General features: G+C 41.6%; 1 protein-coding gene across 1 annotated transcript; it reads left to right on the top strand.

Annotated features, from left to right (window-relative positions):
* The first annotated feature begins 7,678 nt into the window (after positions 1–7,678).
* On the top strand, positions 7,679–9,587 carry LOC103315823 (venom metalloproteinase 3-like). Its single transcript, XM_008206499.1, has 11 exons — positions 7,679–7,834; positions 7,918–7,962; positions 8,030–8,142; positions 8,223–8,352; positions 8,416–8,558; positions 8,625–8,677; positions 8,765–8,873; positions 8,943–9,086; positions 9,159–9,285; positions 9,366–9,470; positions 9,552–9,587. Exons 1-11 carry the CDS (start codon positions 7,679–7,681, stop codon positions 9,585–9,587), a joined length of 1,161 nt encoding a protein of 386 aa, XP_008204721.1.
* The last annotated feature ends 9,796 nt before the right edge of the window (positions 9,588–19,383 follow it).

Genomic DNA, 19,383 nt, shown 5'->3' with positions numbered 1-19,383 from the left:
AATTTTCTCGAATCCCCGAATTAATAGACGTTCGCACGAAACCATCCTTTCAGTATATATTACAGCTATACCTGCGAATAAGCCTGTTAAGCTTCGCCACTGCATTTCGCAGGACACCGCAACAATCAACACCTCAATATACGCCACCGCAAAGACAAAAAGCGTACAACTCAGCGAGCCGCGCAACTCCCCCTAATCTTTAGCGAATCCATTCAATTATAAGCGGCAAGATTTCCCCGATAAAGCGCTGCAGCGCGCAATTCGCCGCCGCGGTCACCGCAGTCAACCGCAAAAATCTCCCCCCAATCCTATACACTCAAACATGCACACATACACAGATACGCGCATCAGAGACACACAAATATAGAAACTCGGGAGAGAAAGACGGAGTCGCGCAGATAGGCCTTTGGCCGGCGGACGGCCGCTAATCCGGCGTAATCAATTTCGTCCTAATTGGGGATTACGCGGAGGCCCAGCGCTAATAGATTAATTTATTAGGCGAAAGCCCTCAAAGGAGCCGACGCCGCCAACGCGACGTACCTGTCCGCGCGACGTATTAAGCATCCGATGCTGATCGTTAAGACGGCGATTCCTTGTGTGCGAACCTCCTCCCGGGGGAATTTTAATACCACTGGCGGAAGAGACTTTTTTCGTGGGGACGATAGGCCTCTTTCCCTGATTAATTCGCATTGTTTCGGTGTCGAGGACGGGACACCACGTATTTTTAGCCGCGACTACATGTATCTCGGAGAAATTTTGTAAAAAACGACTGCCACAAGACTCTTTCTATCTTATACTGCGCTAGTTGGACATAAACAATTCTTGCTTCAGCAGCAGCAGCGGTCCGGGTCTACAACACACGCGTAGGGACAACTACATCGGCGGCACTTGCGGTGCAATTGTATGCGCGAGTTCCAGTTGTTCCACGTGAAGATAAGCCCCGATGTTTACAGAGCGAGGGAAGCATGTCTACGAGTCGCGGCAGGAGATAACGCTCGCGCGCGCGAGATTAATCTACGACCTTCCTCGTGGCCTTTTATCCTCTTTCTTCTTCTCTGTCTTTTTCTTCTTTCTCTTTGGTTTATCCTTGTCTACATAAAGCGGTTTGTATGAGACAAGTTTATGCTTTGGAAATGATGTGCCGTATGTGCCGAAAATTAAGAGGGAGGCTACTTACCTGTACGTGTGAGACAATTCATACAATTTCATGCGAGAAACTGCGTTAGAATTTTAACGATATTTTAAAAGAAAGAACTAAACGATGATTTTTTAATACGTGAAACCACTATAAATTTATCCTACCCTGACACGGTATCATTAGCGCTGAATAACGAAGCGGTATTGCGTGCTCCAGCTCCGAAATAACGGCGGCGGCACATAACCCTTACTTTATTTTCCACACGTCGCGTCTTCTTTCCCTAGTTGAAAAGCCATATATCCCACACGGACTGAGATACGCCGGCGTTAGCGCGTTTTCGTAGAAATATATAAATATATACTCGATTTACGCCGCTTTACATTAGCCAAGTATAGACTCTCGTACAGTTGAGCTGTGCAGAGGAGAATGAAAATCGACGCGATGAGACAGAAACTTGAACTCTCTTTTTTCTAATTATAGTTTGCGATTCATAAAATAAGTGTCAAAATTATTCAGTTCTCGAATCAATAAGCTATTGTTGAACATTGCGCATAAAGAAAAGCTCTGCTTCGCAACGTGCATTGCATGCAGTCATGCAGTCGGTTAAATTTACTGCGAGGAAGTTATTCGCAGCGCTGACGCTTTTAATACCAAGATCAAATTTTATATCCCTACATGCTCTTGACTATTACTTCATTTTCTTGCTCTAAACTTTGCTCTAAAACTCAGTATGATTATAAAAATCTCGTTCAAAGTATTCGTATTACACGTGGAACCCACTGCCGTACCCGTGCCTACCTGTTACCACTTACAATATATCTCTAATAACAAACAGCCAGCATCTCCTCCACGCCAGAATCCAAATATCGAAAAAAAAGAAATCCTTTATCTCCTGTTCTGCACGAGCGATCCCGTGAGAAGATAACAGCCATCTCGAGAGGACCGCAGCGATTTATAAATCAGCCGACAACTCTTACTTACAACGGCGCGGCGAAAAAAAGTATAGAGAGCTGAGGGAGAGGTTGATCAGATTAAAGCCTCGCGAAAATTCGACCCAAGAATACATCGCTTTCGGCGCATTATAAAAGCGAGTGTACGGCGGCAGCCGTGTCGCGGGTACCGTTATAAACATACACGCCCGGTCATTTGTCCTTATCGTGCGAGGAGATTGTCAGGTGTATTAGTATGAAGTCGCGGGATTGTGCGTGGGCCTCTCCGGAGACGATCGAGAGCGCGATTTTGACTCTGTGGGCGTTTCTTTGGCGGTGCATGATATTCAATTTCGAGAGTGCTTGGGCACTGAATTGCGATAAATATTTTATTACAGTAGCGTTCTACCTCGAAGTTCTCGAGGGTGATAAAAGTTTGATTTTTTGCTCCACTTTGAAGAGCGAGTTTTGGCTGCTCTAATTGACGCACGATTTTTTCGTCGACTCCCGAAAAAAAATTGCATCAAACGCAATCATCCCTTGGCATCAACCTTTCGCCTTGAAGAAAAAATACGAGACCATCCCACAATCTTAATACGCGCATAGCTCTTCTGGAGACTCGGATCCCGTCGAACTTACACGCATGCGCCGCCACTACGCATCAGGCGCATTAGCGTTTTTAGCCTCCGTACACTCATTTCTGGCGGTGTCGGTCGTTTACGCGCCGTAAAAGCCGTCATCCCCTTTTTTTCCTTCCCTCTCTCCACGGGCGTACAAAAAGCGTAGCCGAAATAATTATCGGGCAATTACTCTCTCTCTCGTAAAAGCCGAGGATGACGCGCACGACTGCGCTGCTCCGCAAAAACTGTATCGACGACGATTGCAGCGAGCGCCAATCGTAAAGCCGCTCTCGCGCGCACATATGCATGACAATAAACGATCTCTTTAACGGCGTTCCTATAAAGCGCTCGCTTTTTATTATCGCGTACACTCGCGCTGCTGCCCCCGAGTGACATTGTTTATTGCGCGGACGGGGCGCTTTTTCGGAGGCTCGCGAACGGTACGCTTAATTTCGCGAGGGCTCACTGAGCTGTTTTTTCTCCGGACGCTGCGCGCTGGGCTATATCGAGGAAGACATAACTCGAGCGGAGTTACGCGGCTGATTTTGTGTTTATGCAAATTCGAGGCCCTGACATACTGTGAGAAAGACGACTATGCGCTTTCTTTCTTTCAGATGCGCTGGATGTATAAGGATTAAGTTTTGCGGGAGAAAAAGTTGCGTGCACTTTGAGAAGAAATCGTTCGGTTGGCTGACGGATTTAAGATCGAGGAAAATCGTCGATTCAGCGTGCGTGTGAATAAACGAACGTCGTACAAGCCTTTAATCTTGCCATCTTTCCCACAGGGTTGTGAAGCGTAGGCGATCGATTCAATTTGTCATAATTACAAGGCGACAAACGGCCTCGCTTGTGCGCTACAACAGGCGGCTTAGTCGACTTGAAAAATTTAATGACATCGGCACGCGATGATACCGATCGACTGCTTTATATTGTTCCTTTCCAAACAATCGACGCCAACAGATTTACTTTATTATCGTTATCTTCATCGATCCGATCCAACACCGCTCAAACTAGTATCAAACCGACTCGAGATTTATCAATTTCCGCGAGTTTATATGATACACCCGTAAAAAGGCGAATTTTCCAAAAGACATCAATAAGCAATCAATAACCACACAGACAATCATAGCCATCATATTCCCATAGACCGAGCGCTTCTCTCTATCGCACAATACCCCGCATCTCGTCGTCTCTCGCTCGCAAAATCTCCGTTCCTCTCTCGTCGTCGGTGAATTCCCGATTTTTCCTAGCTCGACCTCCCGCTTTTGAAAGTCAGCTGAGGCATTGAATCACGTACGCGCGTGTGTCCGTGAGTACACGCGCTTCCCCGAGCTGGCTCAGAAAAGCATAATTCATCATTTATATGCCGCGGGAGTCTCTGTGCGCGGGTGACGCGCTTTTTCTCTTTCCGCCGCGCGGCGAACAGGACACATTGTTAGGGAAGGCGCGAGAGAGGAGCGACACAGGTGGTCCCTGCGTAGGCATTTCCACGATAATCCAGCGTCTGTCTCGCGAGCGCGCGCCGTGACCTATTCGAAGGCGTGAAATATCGCCGGGTCTCGAGTGCTGACCCTAGGCCGCCAATTAATTTTGCAAAGCGAGAGAGAGAGAGAGAGAGAGAGAGAGAGAGAGAGAGAGAGAGAGAGAGAGAGGATTCGAAGCGCACGCTGTGCCATGTGCACTGATGCGCCTCGGTACGGACTATTGTGCGAGAGTTTTGCTGGATATGGGAAATATTTGCGTTCGCTGTGGTTTATAATTTCGAGGTCAAGTTTGGCTGCCTGCGATTTATGTGGCCTAAAGGAGGCTTCTTGTCTATTTTCACATAATTCTGTTGTGATTTTCTCTGCTCAATCCGTGATTATGAAATCGAATCGAGTGCGACTGACAGTTTCAGCACACGGATCGAAATTGAAATTTTCTGCCCGTGTAGTGTGAATGAAAATATTTACATTACGAATGAGCCAGAAGAACAGAAATGAAAAATCAAGAAATTCCGCGATTTCTTGTCTTAAAGAGGATAAAGCCTATCCTATATAAGGCTTTATCCTATAATCCCCCACGGCACAGCATCATCGCCGCAGTGAATCATCCAATAACCGTCGACAAATCTTCCGATCCGTAGAGGCATTTGTCGCTGCGCGTCCTCCTAATAGCCTCCTAAAACAGCGAAGCCACTCGTAAATTGCCCCCCCCCCCCCTCCCCTTTGCCGTCTTGCGAACCTCACCGTCATCACATCGCCTACTCGCGCGCGGCGCACAGTTCAGTTCCGCAAGCCTGCGAGATGCGCGGGAAGTAAAAAAATCATCTTCGCCGCATTCCCGTCGCACGCAACTACAGCACACGCGTGGGTGAAGCCCACACGCGCTTTGTGCGATCGCGGACAATCCGCGCAGGCCTGAGCTTTGGGATTTATGTCTGCGCGCTAGCGCAAATGAGATCGAGATTTATCGTCGTGGGAGTCGGCGTTTATGTGTTTTTGTGTCTGATACTCGGGAATGCCGCGTGTCGTGGGAGAGCGCTTACTGAACTTTTCAGTCGAGTATATAAGTATACTTATATACGTGTGTTTGGTTAATGGCGCTGTGGAGCGGTGCAATCTCAAAGTGCGCTGCGGCTGTTGTAGGAGACACCTATAAATCATCGAGAGATGTTGTATAAATCCAGATGACAATATGGGAAATCGGATTTGTGGCGTTATGTCTGTTTCGATGAGGCTTTGCATGGATTGTGCAGCAACGTCTTTATTTCGTTACACTAGTACATATTATGATGTCATAGGTATACGATAATACTATAACTATCGTTGAATTTCATTTACAAATAACTAATGCTCTGCTATATAACAGTAGATCAAGGCAACAATAGATTTCTTCCCTTCTTTTAATTTTTCATTAGAAAACAATAGTCATTACAATTTCCATAGCATCGGCTATCAGAGCTAAACAACAACTGAAGCATGCGCGTCCCAAGAAGGCAGTGCTAGGACAAGAGGGATAGAAAAGTATTCAAGCCTCACCTATACTTTCGCTGATCGGAGACTCATACAGTTTACGTGATGGGACAAGGCTGAACCAGTTCAAAATTACATTGTTTCATATTCTATATCTCTGTATGAGGTGATTTTGATACTGCACAATCTCACAAAATTATCCTTCATCCAATTTGTCTGTTCTACATACCCACACTCACATCGCCAAAACATATGCAGTAATCAAACTTCACGATCAAACTCGTCTTTATAGAAGTCTCTGTCCGCGTTTACAACTCCCCCGACAAAGCCCATAAGCACGCGCGCGCCGCCCACCCAAGCGCCACTTGTTTGCGCACTCGCTCTCTCCCCCTGCGTAATTTCAGTCAGAGACCACCGTGAATATTCATAGGCGGTAATGATGCGGATAATTGCGATCGCGCGTGCGCGAGCCGCGGCTTTTTCACGGTCGGAGAGGAGGCGTGCACGCCTAGAAGAGGCGGCGCTCGATTTTTTCCCGCTCCAAGGCTCGTTCGGCGTCTACCAGTACAGAGACGTAATACGGGTAGCGAGTGCTGCTGGATGCAGGAATTTTATTATGCTCCTCTGGTTCTTAATGGATCTAGGTTTTTCCTCGTGTAGTTAAACGTTGTGGGAAGTTTTTAATGCGTGCGGTATTCGTACATGTGTATGGAATGAAAAATCGTCACGGATCGAAGCCGAACAAAAAGGCCAGCTATAGAAAATGTGCTCGAATGAATTCGAGTTGCGCGCGCGCACGTATCGCCATAAATAATGCTGACTCCAAAAATCCAGATATCAAATTTATTCCACTCGCTAATTACCCTCACTATTCCTGTGCATACCGCGAGAGAGCTCTCTGCTCCATACCTTCTCCCCCACCGAACGATGATCCATTATACGAACTAACCGCGGCGAAAAGATACACGACAAAGGCAAAAATCGCGGCGCCTGAATTATCTCAAAAGCTTAAATAATTCGCGTTTCGCAATCAAAAACGCATAAATTCCTGCTCGCTCGCTCCCGCTGAAACTTTATTGCAGAAATTATAAATTCAATTTTCTCTCAATTGGCGCTCTCTCTCTCTCTCTCTCTCTCTCTCTCTCTCGCGAATTCGCGGCTGCCTCCCGCACACGATGTAAATTAGCGTGACTTACGGTGCCGCGCTGCGTTCATTTATTTATTCGCTCGCGCGCGCGGGGGACGAGCCACCGCCGCATATATGAAGCTCTCGGCTCTCTCCAACTATATTTATGTGTATGAATGCGCTGCGCGAATTCGCACTATGCAGGCGTATTTATTACGCGCGCGTACGAATATGAAACCCGAGATTTCAGCGGCGGAGGTAGAGGCCAGAAGGGGGCAAATGAATCAGCGTGATGAAATTCTCGAGGCTGAGCTCGAAATGACGTATAATGCCGTTTAAGCCTAGGAGAGCTAGTTTGTCTAGTGAGAGAGAGAGAAGGTTTTTTTGGATTTTGAGAGATATGGCGCGCGTCGGATGGCTTGTCGTTTCGCAATCAGTTTTTTTTTTCCAAGTGGTGGAATGATTTCAGGCGTGCGGTATTCCGTATTACAGCGAGATGACGTGCGAGGGCACGAGAGCGTTTTAGCACGGAAATACGTTCATATTTTACGAAATCTTTTTTAGTGCTTCTAGCGGGAAGGAGAACGTGTAACTTTCGCTGCATATTTCATCACTTAAGCCCATTAAAGTGAAGCAAGCTACTGTTTGTCCTTTGAAAATATCTGTACACCTGTTACAATCGAATTTCATAACGAATCAGGATAAATGATTTATAAACGTCACAATATTATGCATCGCATCGCAGAGTTTATGTTGATACAGCTGCACTTCCCACTTGGACGCCACTGAAGTTGACTACTCTAATTCTTCGATATGTAATTATCGACTCAGTCTCTTCTCGATTGCCTGATTGTAACTACGCGAATGATTGTTTTTTTTTAAGTTTTGATTTTTAATGTATTTCTTTCATCATGAATAAACGCAGTCTGTTAATACTGTTTGTACTTGGATTAGCTGTGTCTGTACTTAGCAGCACTGAATTTTTTATTGGATCGAATACACCAGTGTGGTTTTTAGAATCTAATTCGGCAGATTCTGAAAGCCCTCGACTCAGTATAATTCCAAATGTAATAAGTTAATTTATAGATTTCAATTTGGGAAATTGCGACGGGTACACCGTTCATATATTTTACAATATTTTATTTTTTAGGCTCTAGAAGAAGCCGGCTTGTCAGAAAATAATGCAACCTTGCATGTGAGTATTTTATATTCAATATATTTTACAATCAATAATCTGCGTAAAATGCGATCTTTATATTCAGTTTCTAGATAACAGGAATGATGAAGGTAACCATAAACTTCCGAAAAAACAAACAAAAGGGTTAGACGAACTTTTTCTAGAAATATTAGTAGTGGTCGATCATAGATTATATAGGTAAGTTGTTTGCAAACCTTTGAGTTTCTCAAAAAATGATCCAAACAACAATTTATAAATAATTCATCATAAATTCTGAGAAAACTTGGCGAAAACATCGCAGATGCTCTCAATTACGTGGTCAGTTTCTGGAACGGAGTGAATTTACGTTACGAGTTAATCACGTCACCCACAGTTTACGTCAACATTGCTGGAATAATCTTATCTAAGGTAAATACACATAAATTATGACTCGATTAAAACGTTTGATGAATCATTGTCTTTTTTAAATAGGATCCAAATGCCTTGTACTATGTTCAACAAAGTAAAAATAGTAGAGGAAATGTTAATGCAAACAAAGTCCTCTTCGAAGGAGGAAAATATTTCCTTTACGAGAAACGTTTCAAAAATTATGATATAGCAGTGACAATGACTACGTAAGTAAGTTTAATTATAACTGTTCCTACAATCTCATCGAGTTAACGATCTTTTTTTTTATTCAGAGAAGATATTTGCTCTGTTGGTGCTGCAGATATTTGTTATTCGAATATTGTAGGTAAGATAATGTACACTATATTATTTTCATTCCTGTACACCGTATTGCATTAAACAACCCTGTTAAATTACAAATTTTCTTCTAAAGGACTTTCTTTACTTGGAAAAGCTTGTCATTCGCATCTCAATACAGTGATCATCGAGGACAACGGTGGATTTGGAGGAATTATCGTTGCTACTCATGAAATAGCTCACCTGTAATGAAACTTTTATCTTAATAAGTCTAATACTTACATATGAATAATATTATTATATGATAAATTTAGATTAGGCGTACCACACGATGGAACTGGTGAAGCCATACGTTGCTCAATAAGCGACGGCTATATTATGACACCTTCTGCGAGCGTAGAAGAAAATAATTTCAAGTGGTCCACTTGCAGTCAGAAAATTTTGCACAAATTTTCATTGTAAGACTGCCACGTATTAAAAACGGGAAAAATTTTATTTTCCGTTTATTCAAAGTGAATTAAATTTTGTAGAGGTAGTGGTGCTAGTTGTTTAAAAAATGCACCCAACGTTGGCTCAACTATCATACCGGGACTTCCAGGAAAATTGTTGAGCGCGAATCAACAATGTGCACGAGCTGGATACAGTACACCATGTTTTGTGAGTATTCTACTAGATTACACGGCTATATAATAATATAGTTATTCAGCATCGTTCTTAGAAAAATTATTCTTGCATAGAATGGTAAAAGAATTTGCAACGCACTATCTTGCTTCCGAACTGACTACAAATATTGCGATGCTGACGGTCCTGCTGCTGAAGGCACAACTTGCGGAGAAAATTTGGTTTGTAATATTGATAACTGAATGTTTCGAGTTTTAGTTATAAAATGAAATATGGATCATAATTATCTCCTTTGTGTACAGTACTGTCGAGATGGGAAGTGCGTACCAGAAAATTAAGCACTTTGTTTACAATAATTAATAAATGCAACAATCTAAGACGTACAAATGGATTATTTCATCAGATTCAATATAGCCTTTCTATAAACGACAGAATATAGAAATTTTCGCAAGACAAACTGTTACCTTTTCAGCCAGCGATTTCACATGAAACAGCATCGGGGACGTTGATGCATGTCCACGATCATTACACGTCTTGACCGGCAGCCGGACTCATCATCACCGAATGAACTGCCAACATCTACTCTATAGACGTAGTCACCACTCCAACGCAGGCTGACTCTCTGTTTATAATCTCAATTGCGTCGCACATGTATATACATTCTCAGGGGAAGAATTTATAGTCAGTCTACATGTGGGCGACTGTTGTCAAAATTTGAAATGGGAAAATCGTGTTTGCGTGATGCATTAAAGTGGCTTTGAGATTTAGCAACGTTTTATTTTTCAAAAGCGCAGTTTAGTCTACGCTCATCATAAGCGTTGCGTGTAATACATTTTTGTGGACGCACACGGCGCGCCATGAAAGATAAATTTCGATTGTTTCTCCGAAACCTGTAACGCTATGTTTTAAAAACTCAACTAAGCAATCAAAATTTATCTTGATTTTCACATCAAAGCTTCAGTTCATTGTGAGAAAGCACGCGTTTAATTACAGATCGGGCCCACACAGACCGGTAGCTTGTATAAAAAATCGCTCAATTATGCTAAAGTCCGCGCACGCATCAGCCTTCGTTGAAATTGATTGTCTCGAGTGCGTATCTCGATCGCTCGGTTTAATATTACGCAGCGCAGAGATCCGCGAGAGTCAACAGTTGCGTCGCGGTTCCGCTCTTCACGAAGTATATAAAAATTCATGGAGTCTTCGTGATCGCTCGACATAATTTTTTATCGCGCTTCTGCGTCGGTGCCGATATACTGCTCGCAGGCTTGGCGTATCGTGAACATTAATCGCTGCTTTGAAGAATTTTTATAAATTTTTTATGAGATCGAACGTTTACGAGCCGGTATCGTGGTGGCAGCTCGAGAGTAGCACGTTGCCATAGCTTTGGCTCGGGAGACAAACACCTGTTGCGTGGTCGATAGTTTCGGAGTCTTCCACGGCGCGACAGCACCAGTAAGGTATTTTATTTTCTTATTCGCGTACGTTTTGGAATGAAAATGCAGTATCATTTACTAAAGTAAGGTAATGCGCAATCTAGCCAATCAACAATTTTAAAACTTTTAATCGAAAATTGCATCGAGCGATGGATTAGATCGAGCTCTGTTCTTAGAATTAGATTTAAGAATAATTGGCTTTTCTAGTTACTGATATTTTCAAATTCAAATAAATTAATTGATATGGATGCCTTTTAAAACTAGAAATTTCAATCCAAAACACTTTAAAGCACTCAATAAACATATTTTCGTCCTTGATCAGCACAAAAACAACGTTTCCTAAATAAAAATACATCTCATCAAAAAATTCTCCTGCAAGGATTTCAACCAAGGCCCTTTCCAGCCATATCACGCAGCTTCTCGCTTTTTCAGCAAACCTGAAAAAGGCATCCCGCTGATCTTGAGTCGCGCGTATTTTCGGGCTGCGTCACAGTAGTACCTACGCGCGGCTTCGCGATAATTGAAATTAACGGTAATGAGCATCGCGCCGACAGAAATGGGAAGCCTCCCGCGTATACGCATGCCAGCGCCAATTAAGGAAACTCTATAAATGTGTGCCGCAACTTTTTGGTTGGTGCAAGACAAGTGTCGCCGCAGTGGGTCCGAGAGTTTAATGCTTCGTCGGAGGAGGCTAAGCTTAGCTTGACGATGATAATGATGATGGTCTTGTTCGTTGGGCTGATAAGAGTGCGAGTCGGGTGAACGTTTTTCTTCTCTCAAGTTGGAGGAGGGGAATTATACAATTTAAGACGAAAATACAGCGATTTCAACAAAAATTATTTGTCTTTGCGGTCATCGCGCCTTGTAATTTGATGGAATATTGTGAGCTTTTCGGGTAATGATGCGTGTTATTTTATTTTACGTCTCACTCTGCGAATAAAGTATTCGCGTATTCGTAAAAGCAGTTCCACTTCCAATTACCGAAGATTGTACTTGTACGTACTTGTTGTAATCATGTTTCTATTACTTTATCGCGCTTGATCAAACGATTTGCAGAAATAGGATCAAATAAAACAATTCTCAATCGAACAGCTACAATTTATAAACTTGCTGGTGTGCGAATGACCAATAAGATACAAAACAGCGATTCTATTAATTTCTTTGCTGCGAACAGCAAACAGCTACTCCGCATCAAAACAAAAGTTCTTTCCAGCAAACTACTCGATGTCGTAGCCTCGTGAGAAAGCGCTCAAGTTGGCGAAATCTCGACTCCCGCAGGACGGAACACCCGCGGCGCGCGCGCGCGCGCGCAAAAAGAAAGACACGGAGAGCAGCTTGTCGCGCCTTTGTGAGTACACGCACGCGCGGGATCTCGCGCCGCCGATCTCTTGAGCCACATAAGAGGCGCGACCCCCCACGAGGATCAACGAGGACGCGCGAGATTCTACGTGCGTAAGTGACTTTCGGTGATGCCCGCTTGCCACCTGCGGGTCAAAACTTGAAGAGACCGGGTATTTCATGCTTTTTGATATGGTGTAAGCTTTCGACGTTCGTTTTTGTTTCATTGCTGAAGCAAAGTTTGGTACTAATTTAGGCAATTTACTTACTCGCTGAATGTCATTATTCGTGATTTTGAGTACTCGTGAAATCACGGGAATTACAAGATTCTTTTCAAGCTCTACCGCGTGTCCGTGTCGAAGGATCAATTAAAAGAACAAACCCAGAAATTTCAGTATTCAGTCACGATCAATCTTCCCCTCTTCGTAACCTCCAGCTACATAAATCATCGACCCCACGAAGTAACATTCTTTTTCCACTGCAATTTATATTTTTTTCCCGACTACAATGACTGTGTTTTCGCACACATGCACTACAATTGGTCAGTCGCTTTTGTTTCTGGCTTTTTTGACCTCCCCAACTCGACAAGGTACCAATATCCCCCCGTCGAACCCTCTTCATTGCTCGATAATGGCTCTGATGAATTTGTGCGGGAGGACTCTTACCTGTTGATACGAAGTTTTTTACGGGTATAATCCTACAATGCAAATGATTTAATAAAAATAGATGCTTGCGTAAAAAAACCTTGTTTATAAAGCATCACTTATACCCTTGGAAGTAACGAACCAAAAATAAAACGCAGCATTCTCAGCGTGCAACATTCTCGAAGATTTAATCAAAATCTACGACCAGCAGCCATAAGGCACTCCCCCTCGAGAGCGCAACGGCTGCGAAGAACCGTTTTTTATGAATCTTCTAGCGCGCGATATCACCTCGAGCAACGCATCCCCTCGCCGCAACCGATGATATATACGCGAGAGGATCCAAAGCCGAACTCTTTCTGGCGTAATAACCACCCTCGCATTGCCCTGAGCCAAGTGCAATGACGCGCGATAGACATAGCTCGATCATTATCGCGGGGGCCAATAATCAACGGGGGGGGGGGGGGGGAGACAGGCACGCATATTCGCCTATAAGTGGTCCCTGTCCGGCTGTCTCTTTCGCCGCGAGTTCGTTGATCTCCCGGATATTTTGGCAAAGAGAGACGAGGGTACAGCTCTCGTGAAAAATGCCCGAGGAGACTATAAAATTTCAGGAATGCTATATGCGCTATATACTTTGCTAAGCTCAAAAAGCATATTTCTTCAAAAGGTGCAAAGTACAATAGCTCGTAATTTTATAGTTTATTGTGTGAGATAGTTTTTATAATATTTTGCAAACAGTGAATTATATTGTACTGAAAATTTCTATTGAAAATCTGTTGCTAGACCAATCTAATTAATTCGTTTGTAAGTTATGCAAACGTATGATTCGCGATACGTCAATGCAAAGCAGATTTGAGCAAATCCCTCACTCACAATCTTCGTGTCTGTGGGTCAACTAAGATAGGTGGCGCATAGGCACTTTTTTGTGCCCCTCACCGTTATATATTATATAGTGGTTTGTTAGCACCTATATCGAAACTGCTTTTTGGTTTTTCACTTATTCTTATCGATATTTTCTCATTTTTTTAGTTATTGTAATGCTCAATTATATAAAATGGGGTGAAATCCTAGAAGTTCAGTTAAACCGCCTGTGGATTTTGATCTCTTAATTTGATTTTTCGAGTTTTAGCTTTTTTAGTGCTGAAAGTGTCATTATCTTTTCCCTGAGGATAGACGTTAAACTAAAACATTTGTTTACGATCATCGACCTATCAGCTAACCAAGTATATAAAAATGTACGTGCAGTAACTTAGTTCTCTCATTCTTGTTTTAACCAACACATCGTTAATTGATAGTCCGATTTAAAAAAAAAAAAACAAGAGAACCATCTTACCGTACACACTCCGCACCTCAGCCCGCGCTACTCTTACAACACTTAGGCTCCACATCCGAGCCGTAAATCATTCTAACGTGCAAGTAGTATAAGTAGTAGTGTACAGCCGAGCGATTCGCGTTTATACGACTGTGCGGCGGTATATTAGCTATTCCAGAGAGTTATGACGGGTCCTGCGACTGCGCTGGGTGATCGCGCGATCGCGCTTTGTACTTGCGCTGCTAGTTATATGGATTACGCGCGCGAGCACGCGGCAACCTGGTCGTTTTAGACTGAGTGCGAATTAGGAATGCCGTGATGGACGGCGCGTCCGACTTCAAGGCAAAAAGAAGTTGGATTTGCTCGTGGCCTTGGAGAGCCCGAGATCTCGCGTGTAATTGCTCGAGGGAATGAACATTAGTAGTCGATCTTTGGTGCGGCTGTATGTGCTCGAAAACACTTATATGTGCAAATCCAGAAAAAAAACCGGACACTTTTGGGGTCTGGATGAACAAAATTGAAATTTGTACACTTTCTACCAGACCAACTTTTAAGAGTATAAGTAAAAGAAAAGAGATTTAATTTGAGGGCCGGGTGGTTAAAATTGACGGCTCAGATCGAAAGTTGTAAAAATTTTAAAAATGAGAAAAATCGCTAATTTTCGTAAAAAATCAAAATTTTCACAATTTTTTGCTATTTTCACCTTTTATACCATTTTACCCAGGTAACCATTTTTAAATCATCAGCCCTTAAATTAAAGCTCTTTTCTAATACCTCGATCCTAGTAATACACATTTTCGGATTGCGCTTTCAGACACTGAGTGGGTACAGTTGAACCGTGGCTAATTTTCGTTTATTTTCCCCATTTAGAAGAGATTTAAAGTGCCCAGCAAAAAAATAGGTATTTCGAAATCGCGAGAACCCAAGGTTTTTCGAGTTCTGGGTGGCCTAAGGAACCCAAAAAGGTTGATCTGGTAGGTGTGCCCTCAAATTTCAATTTTGTTCACCCAGACATCCAAAAGTGTCCGGTTTTTTCTGGATTTGCACATATTATATAGTTGTGCGTATAGATATTTGACGCAACCCTCATTAGGGTTTGACAAATTTTTAATCAATGCTTATGTTCTTGATATTGATCAGCCAATAACGTGCAGATGAAAATTAGTCAACTTTAAAGCTGGCAGTGCTTTTTATCAAAACTGCGCATTTTTTGCACCACCACTCTTTACAAATAAGATACAAACTGCGCTCTCAAGATGATGATATAATTACTGATCACACTGAAAATGTCTCTTTCCCCCCCTTCGATAGAATATTAACGTCCCATTTAAAGTGTCAACCAAGCTCCAGCGTGATAAATATTTCATGCGCTTCTTAATTGTTTAAGTACCCGCCTAGTAATTTCGAGCCCGCATAAACACAATGATTTTCTAATTTAAAAATCACCATATTCGGCTAAAAATCAGCCGACCCGCCTGGATTATACTAATCGCGCATTAAGCTTTAACATAATTACGGCTATTAGAAACGCGCGAACGGCAGCAATCCTGTCGTTGTCAAAAGCGACGCTTAACAAATTAACGAGCCACTTGCTCGATTCTTCGAAACTTCCCTATAGATACAAGGAAACAAGCTGAGAGCATGCGCCTGTCGTCCGTGCGTCGTTTAATGCAAATATTCTCGCGCAAATGCCCATAACGTTCTCGAGGAAAATAACGAGAAATTATAGAGGCTAATGATCGTTGTTTCCCGAAAAGCATTTTTTGCGCGGCCTGGAACGCCCACTTTTGGCCCGGGGCAAAATGCATCGAGTTTTTGCTCGTCGAGGTGAATAATGCTTCTTTTTTTACAACGATTTTTGTTTATGATGTATCCTGTCACGCGATGCCACCTTAAAGACGTAGATGCTGTTTTGAGCGCCATGTGGTTTTGGCGCAAAGACAACAAGCGACAAATAAAATTTTTGTGTGAGTGCTGAGTCAGTTATTTTACGTATTTTTCGGCATCGATTTTTTTTTTGTACACGAATCTTCGAAAAATCATCCATAGACACAATGCACGTCAATTATGGTAACAGAAATATTCTTGTAAGGTTAATCAGTTGTCTAAACTCATTCCTTATAATTTATTAAACCTTCTTATTAAGCCTACTTTATCTTTATAAAATTCGCTTCTTTTCACGCGCTTATCGCATCGATACGGAAACAAAAATTGACAGAATTGAAAACAAAAATATGGAATAACTACTTAAGGAGATGTCTGTGCAAACACTTCGCAAATCCGCCACGGGGTATTTTGTATTTCCAAACTTCTAGAAAAACAGAAAGTCCGATTGAATTTTTCTATCGGTAGAACGATTCTCTCTCTCTTAAAAAAAATGATGGCCTTTGTTGTGAAGCATTTAATACGAGATTCTGATTGGTTGCTGGTTGGTTGCCTAGGCAACGAGATCAGAACCGCGCTTTAAATTCATAACCCTCAAAACAGTCATAACTCATAACCCTGGTAGAAATGCTTAAGGTGTTTAAAATGAAATGTGGAAACCTTGATAACAGATAAAATATATGTAATATAACTATTTTTTAATTGAGCAGGTCAATTTTTACTTATAGCCAGTTACCCAGAAACTACTATCTCTAGCACATTGTATTTCTGGTTTCTAGCATATTTTTACATGGAGAAAGTGATAAATGTTTTGGCTTTTTTGTCAAGGTTTTAGGTAATTAGAATTTTTACTTTTAAGAGTTGTGAGAGATTTTGAGACCGATACCTGTTTCTCCATTTTTGCATTTTTTCTCATTCGAAAACTAACAGGTCTAGAAAGCTCATATTTTGCATATAGATTTCTTTTGTGATTGTGAAAAGATATTTAAAGTTGAATTGACCTTAACTGAAAAACTTCTGATTTCGACTCCGACACTGATGTGAATGCAAACTCATGCTATACGACTAAATAATTATCATGGGTGTTGTAGTCGAACACAAAAGTATTTCAGTTAACGTTAATTTAACTTTAAATATCTTTCCACAATCACAAAAGAAACTGTTAGTTTTCGAATGAGAAAAAATGCAAAAATGGAGAAACAGGTATCGGTCTCAAAATCTCTCACAACTGTTAAAAGTAAAAATTCTAATTAATGCCTTGACAAAAAAGCTAAAATACTTATCACTTCCTGCATGTAAAAAACACTGGAAACCAGAAATACAATGTTCTAGAGATAGTAGTTTCTGTGTAACTGTCTACAAGCAAAAATTGATACGCTAAATTAAAAAATTCATATGGGCCTCGATGTGAAAATATGAATGAAAACAGTTAAATCATAATCATGTAGGTTACATGTTTTCGAGGTAGCATAGTAAGATAGACAAACCCACTGACTCTTATACTGAACGTTTCTTCAAATTCACTATTCAAACCAATGTCAAAAAATAGTTTTGAGGGATTTAGTAACATGTTACATGCTTATAATATATTAGCAGACGTTAGTGTACCGCCCAATAATTATAATAGATTTTCTACCAGTGTTATTAGACAGAGATAGAATCAAGAGCGCGCGATGCGCGCCTTCGTTCCTAGTTCATTAAACTTAACACTACGGCGCTACAGACTCAGTTTTTCATTTGCAAACTTTATTCAAAAAGTTTTATGTGATAGAAAAACAGTATTTTTTGGGACGACCTCCCCTTAAAGAATGAATATCAAGTTAATTACATTGTATACATTTAAATTTTAGTGGATATATACAGATGCATGTGTTTTAAAAAAGTTCCCTACATTTATTCCATTAAATTCAAATTTACCACATCAAAAATAATCGAAAGCATTTATCCACGCACAATTCGACCAATTTACTTTTCTCGACCTTCAAATTTCATAAATTTCCAGCTCTAATTTCAAGCCACGCCGTTCCGTCCATAATAAGGTATTTTTCAAAATGCAGTTAATACCACCTTAAAACCACTCGAGATCTCCACGAAATGTACTCATAACGTAGGCACGGTCTTATTTATTTAATATCACGTGGTTTACTGCTGCTGTGCAACCACGTTCTGCTTTGCTGCACAGCGAATAATCATTCTCCAGGGGCCGTTTAATTTGAGCTAGAAAGTCGAGAAAGGTCTCAGTCAATATTATGCACGTTTATATATGCTAATTGGTGGAGTTCGGAATTATTATGACATCGAGGAAGAAGGGCATGACGTGTGGCCGTTTTTGTCTGGATTAATTATACATTCTGTATTGTAAGTAGCTAGAACACTCGTTGAAGATTTCTAGAACTAATGATTCTAATAGTCCTATCGAGCAAATAATTTTTATTAAGAGGTCTAACACTGCATTTTCCTCTAGATCTTAAGGAGAGATATTGAATGCAGGTTAGAAAAATATCCTAGAAAAATACTTACGGTATTTCGTGCTAGTTATCAGAGTAGACTCATCCACAACTCGTTTATTATAAACTCAAGATGAGGGATGACATTTTTAAGATTATAATTATATGGCTTACATTTAAATCTAATTCAGTCCAGTAAAAGGTGATAATTACATTGTTCTTGTACTTTTAATACTTCCAGCTGACAAACCATATATATATATATATATATATATATATATCAACCCTCGCCGTAAAAAGCCGAAACAGCACCCGCGCAATTAGAGTGCAGCTTGAATTTTGACGGAATGCGCAGCCAGCTTCAAAAGGAATGGAATTTCGTGGGTGGATCTACCGGAGAGATGAAGGAGAAGAATGAGAAGAAGAAATGTCCTCGGGCTGCCAGACCGACACAAAACTGCACGGCGCATTTAACTGCGACGCGTTAGACTCGGGGCATAGTCGACGAGCTGGTTCCTGGCCTCCGCTCAGAACGCGATCATTGTAATTAAGCACTTCCCTCTGTCTCTGTCTGTTCCATTGCTCTTCAGGCGCCTCTTTCCTCCTTTATATAGTCGCATATAATACGCGTTGAATTTTCGAGACTTGCAGAAAAGGACGAAACACGGAATGTCCCAGTCCCGAGGCGTCGACTGTCTGACTGCGGCGCAGCTCTGGAATTCGACGAAGAGACGTTGACAACCGAAGGCGATCGGGGGTGGATTGTTTTCAGTATTTTTAGTTTTCAGAATTCGATTTGAAAATATTTTTTTAGAATATTTTGCTCTTTGTCATATCAATCATGACGCGATATACACTATTGATCACCCACTCTCTCCGTTTAAAATAGTGAAATTTCACTGATTGATAGTGCATATGCGCTAATTTATACAGTAAAAAGTATGCAACTGCCAAATAGTGACTATTCACTGAATGAATTAGTGAAATGGTCACTACTTAAAGTGAAAATATCGGATTTTAAATCGATTAGAAATGTACACTGAGGAACAACAAAATTAATTTCTTTGTTTGTTTAT

Source organism: Nasonia vitripennis, chromosome 1, assembly GCF_009193385.2.
Source record: "Nasonia vitripennis strain AsymCx chromosome 1, Nvit_psr_1.1, whole genome shotgun sequence".
NCBI classification, from domain to species: domain Eukaryota; kingdom Metazoa; phylum Arthropoda; class Insecta; order Hymenoptera; family Pteromalidae; genus Nasonia; species Nasonia vitripennis.
The sequence above is the reverse complement of the archived record's forward strand: the minus strand, read 5'-3'. Positions and strand labels throughout refer to the sequence as shown.

Coding starts and splice junctions, on each gene's coding strand:
- LOC103315823 (XM_008206499.1), top strand. CDS start 7,679: ATGAATAAACGCAGTCTGTTAATACTGTTTGTACTTGGATTAGCTGTG. Junction 8,559..8,624: donor ATAGCAGTGACAATGACTAC/GTAAGTAAGTTT, acceptor TTTTTTATTCAG/AGAAGATATTTGCTCTGTTG. Junction 9,087..9,158: donor ATTTTGCACAAATTTTCATT/GTAAGACTGCCA, acceptor TAAATTTTGTAG/AGGTAGTGGTGCTAGTTGTT.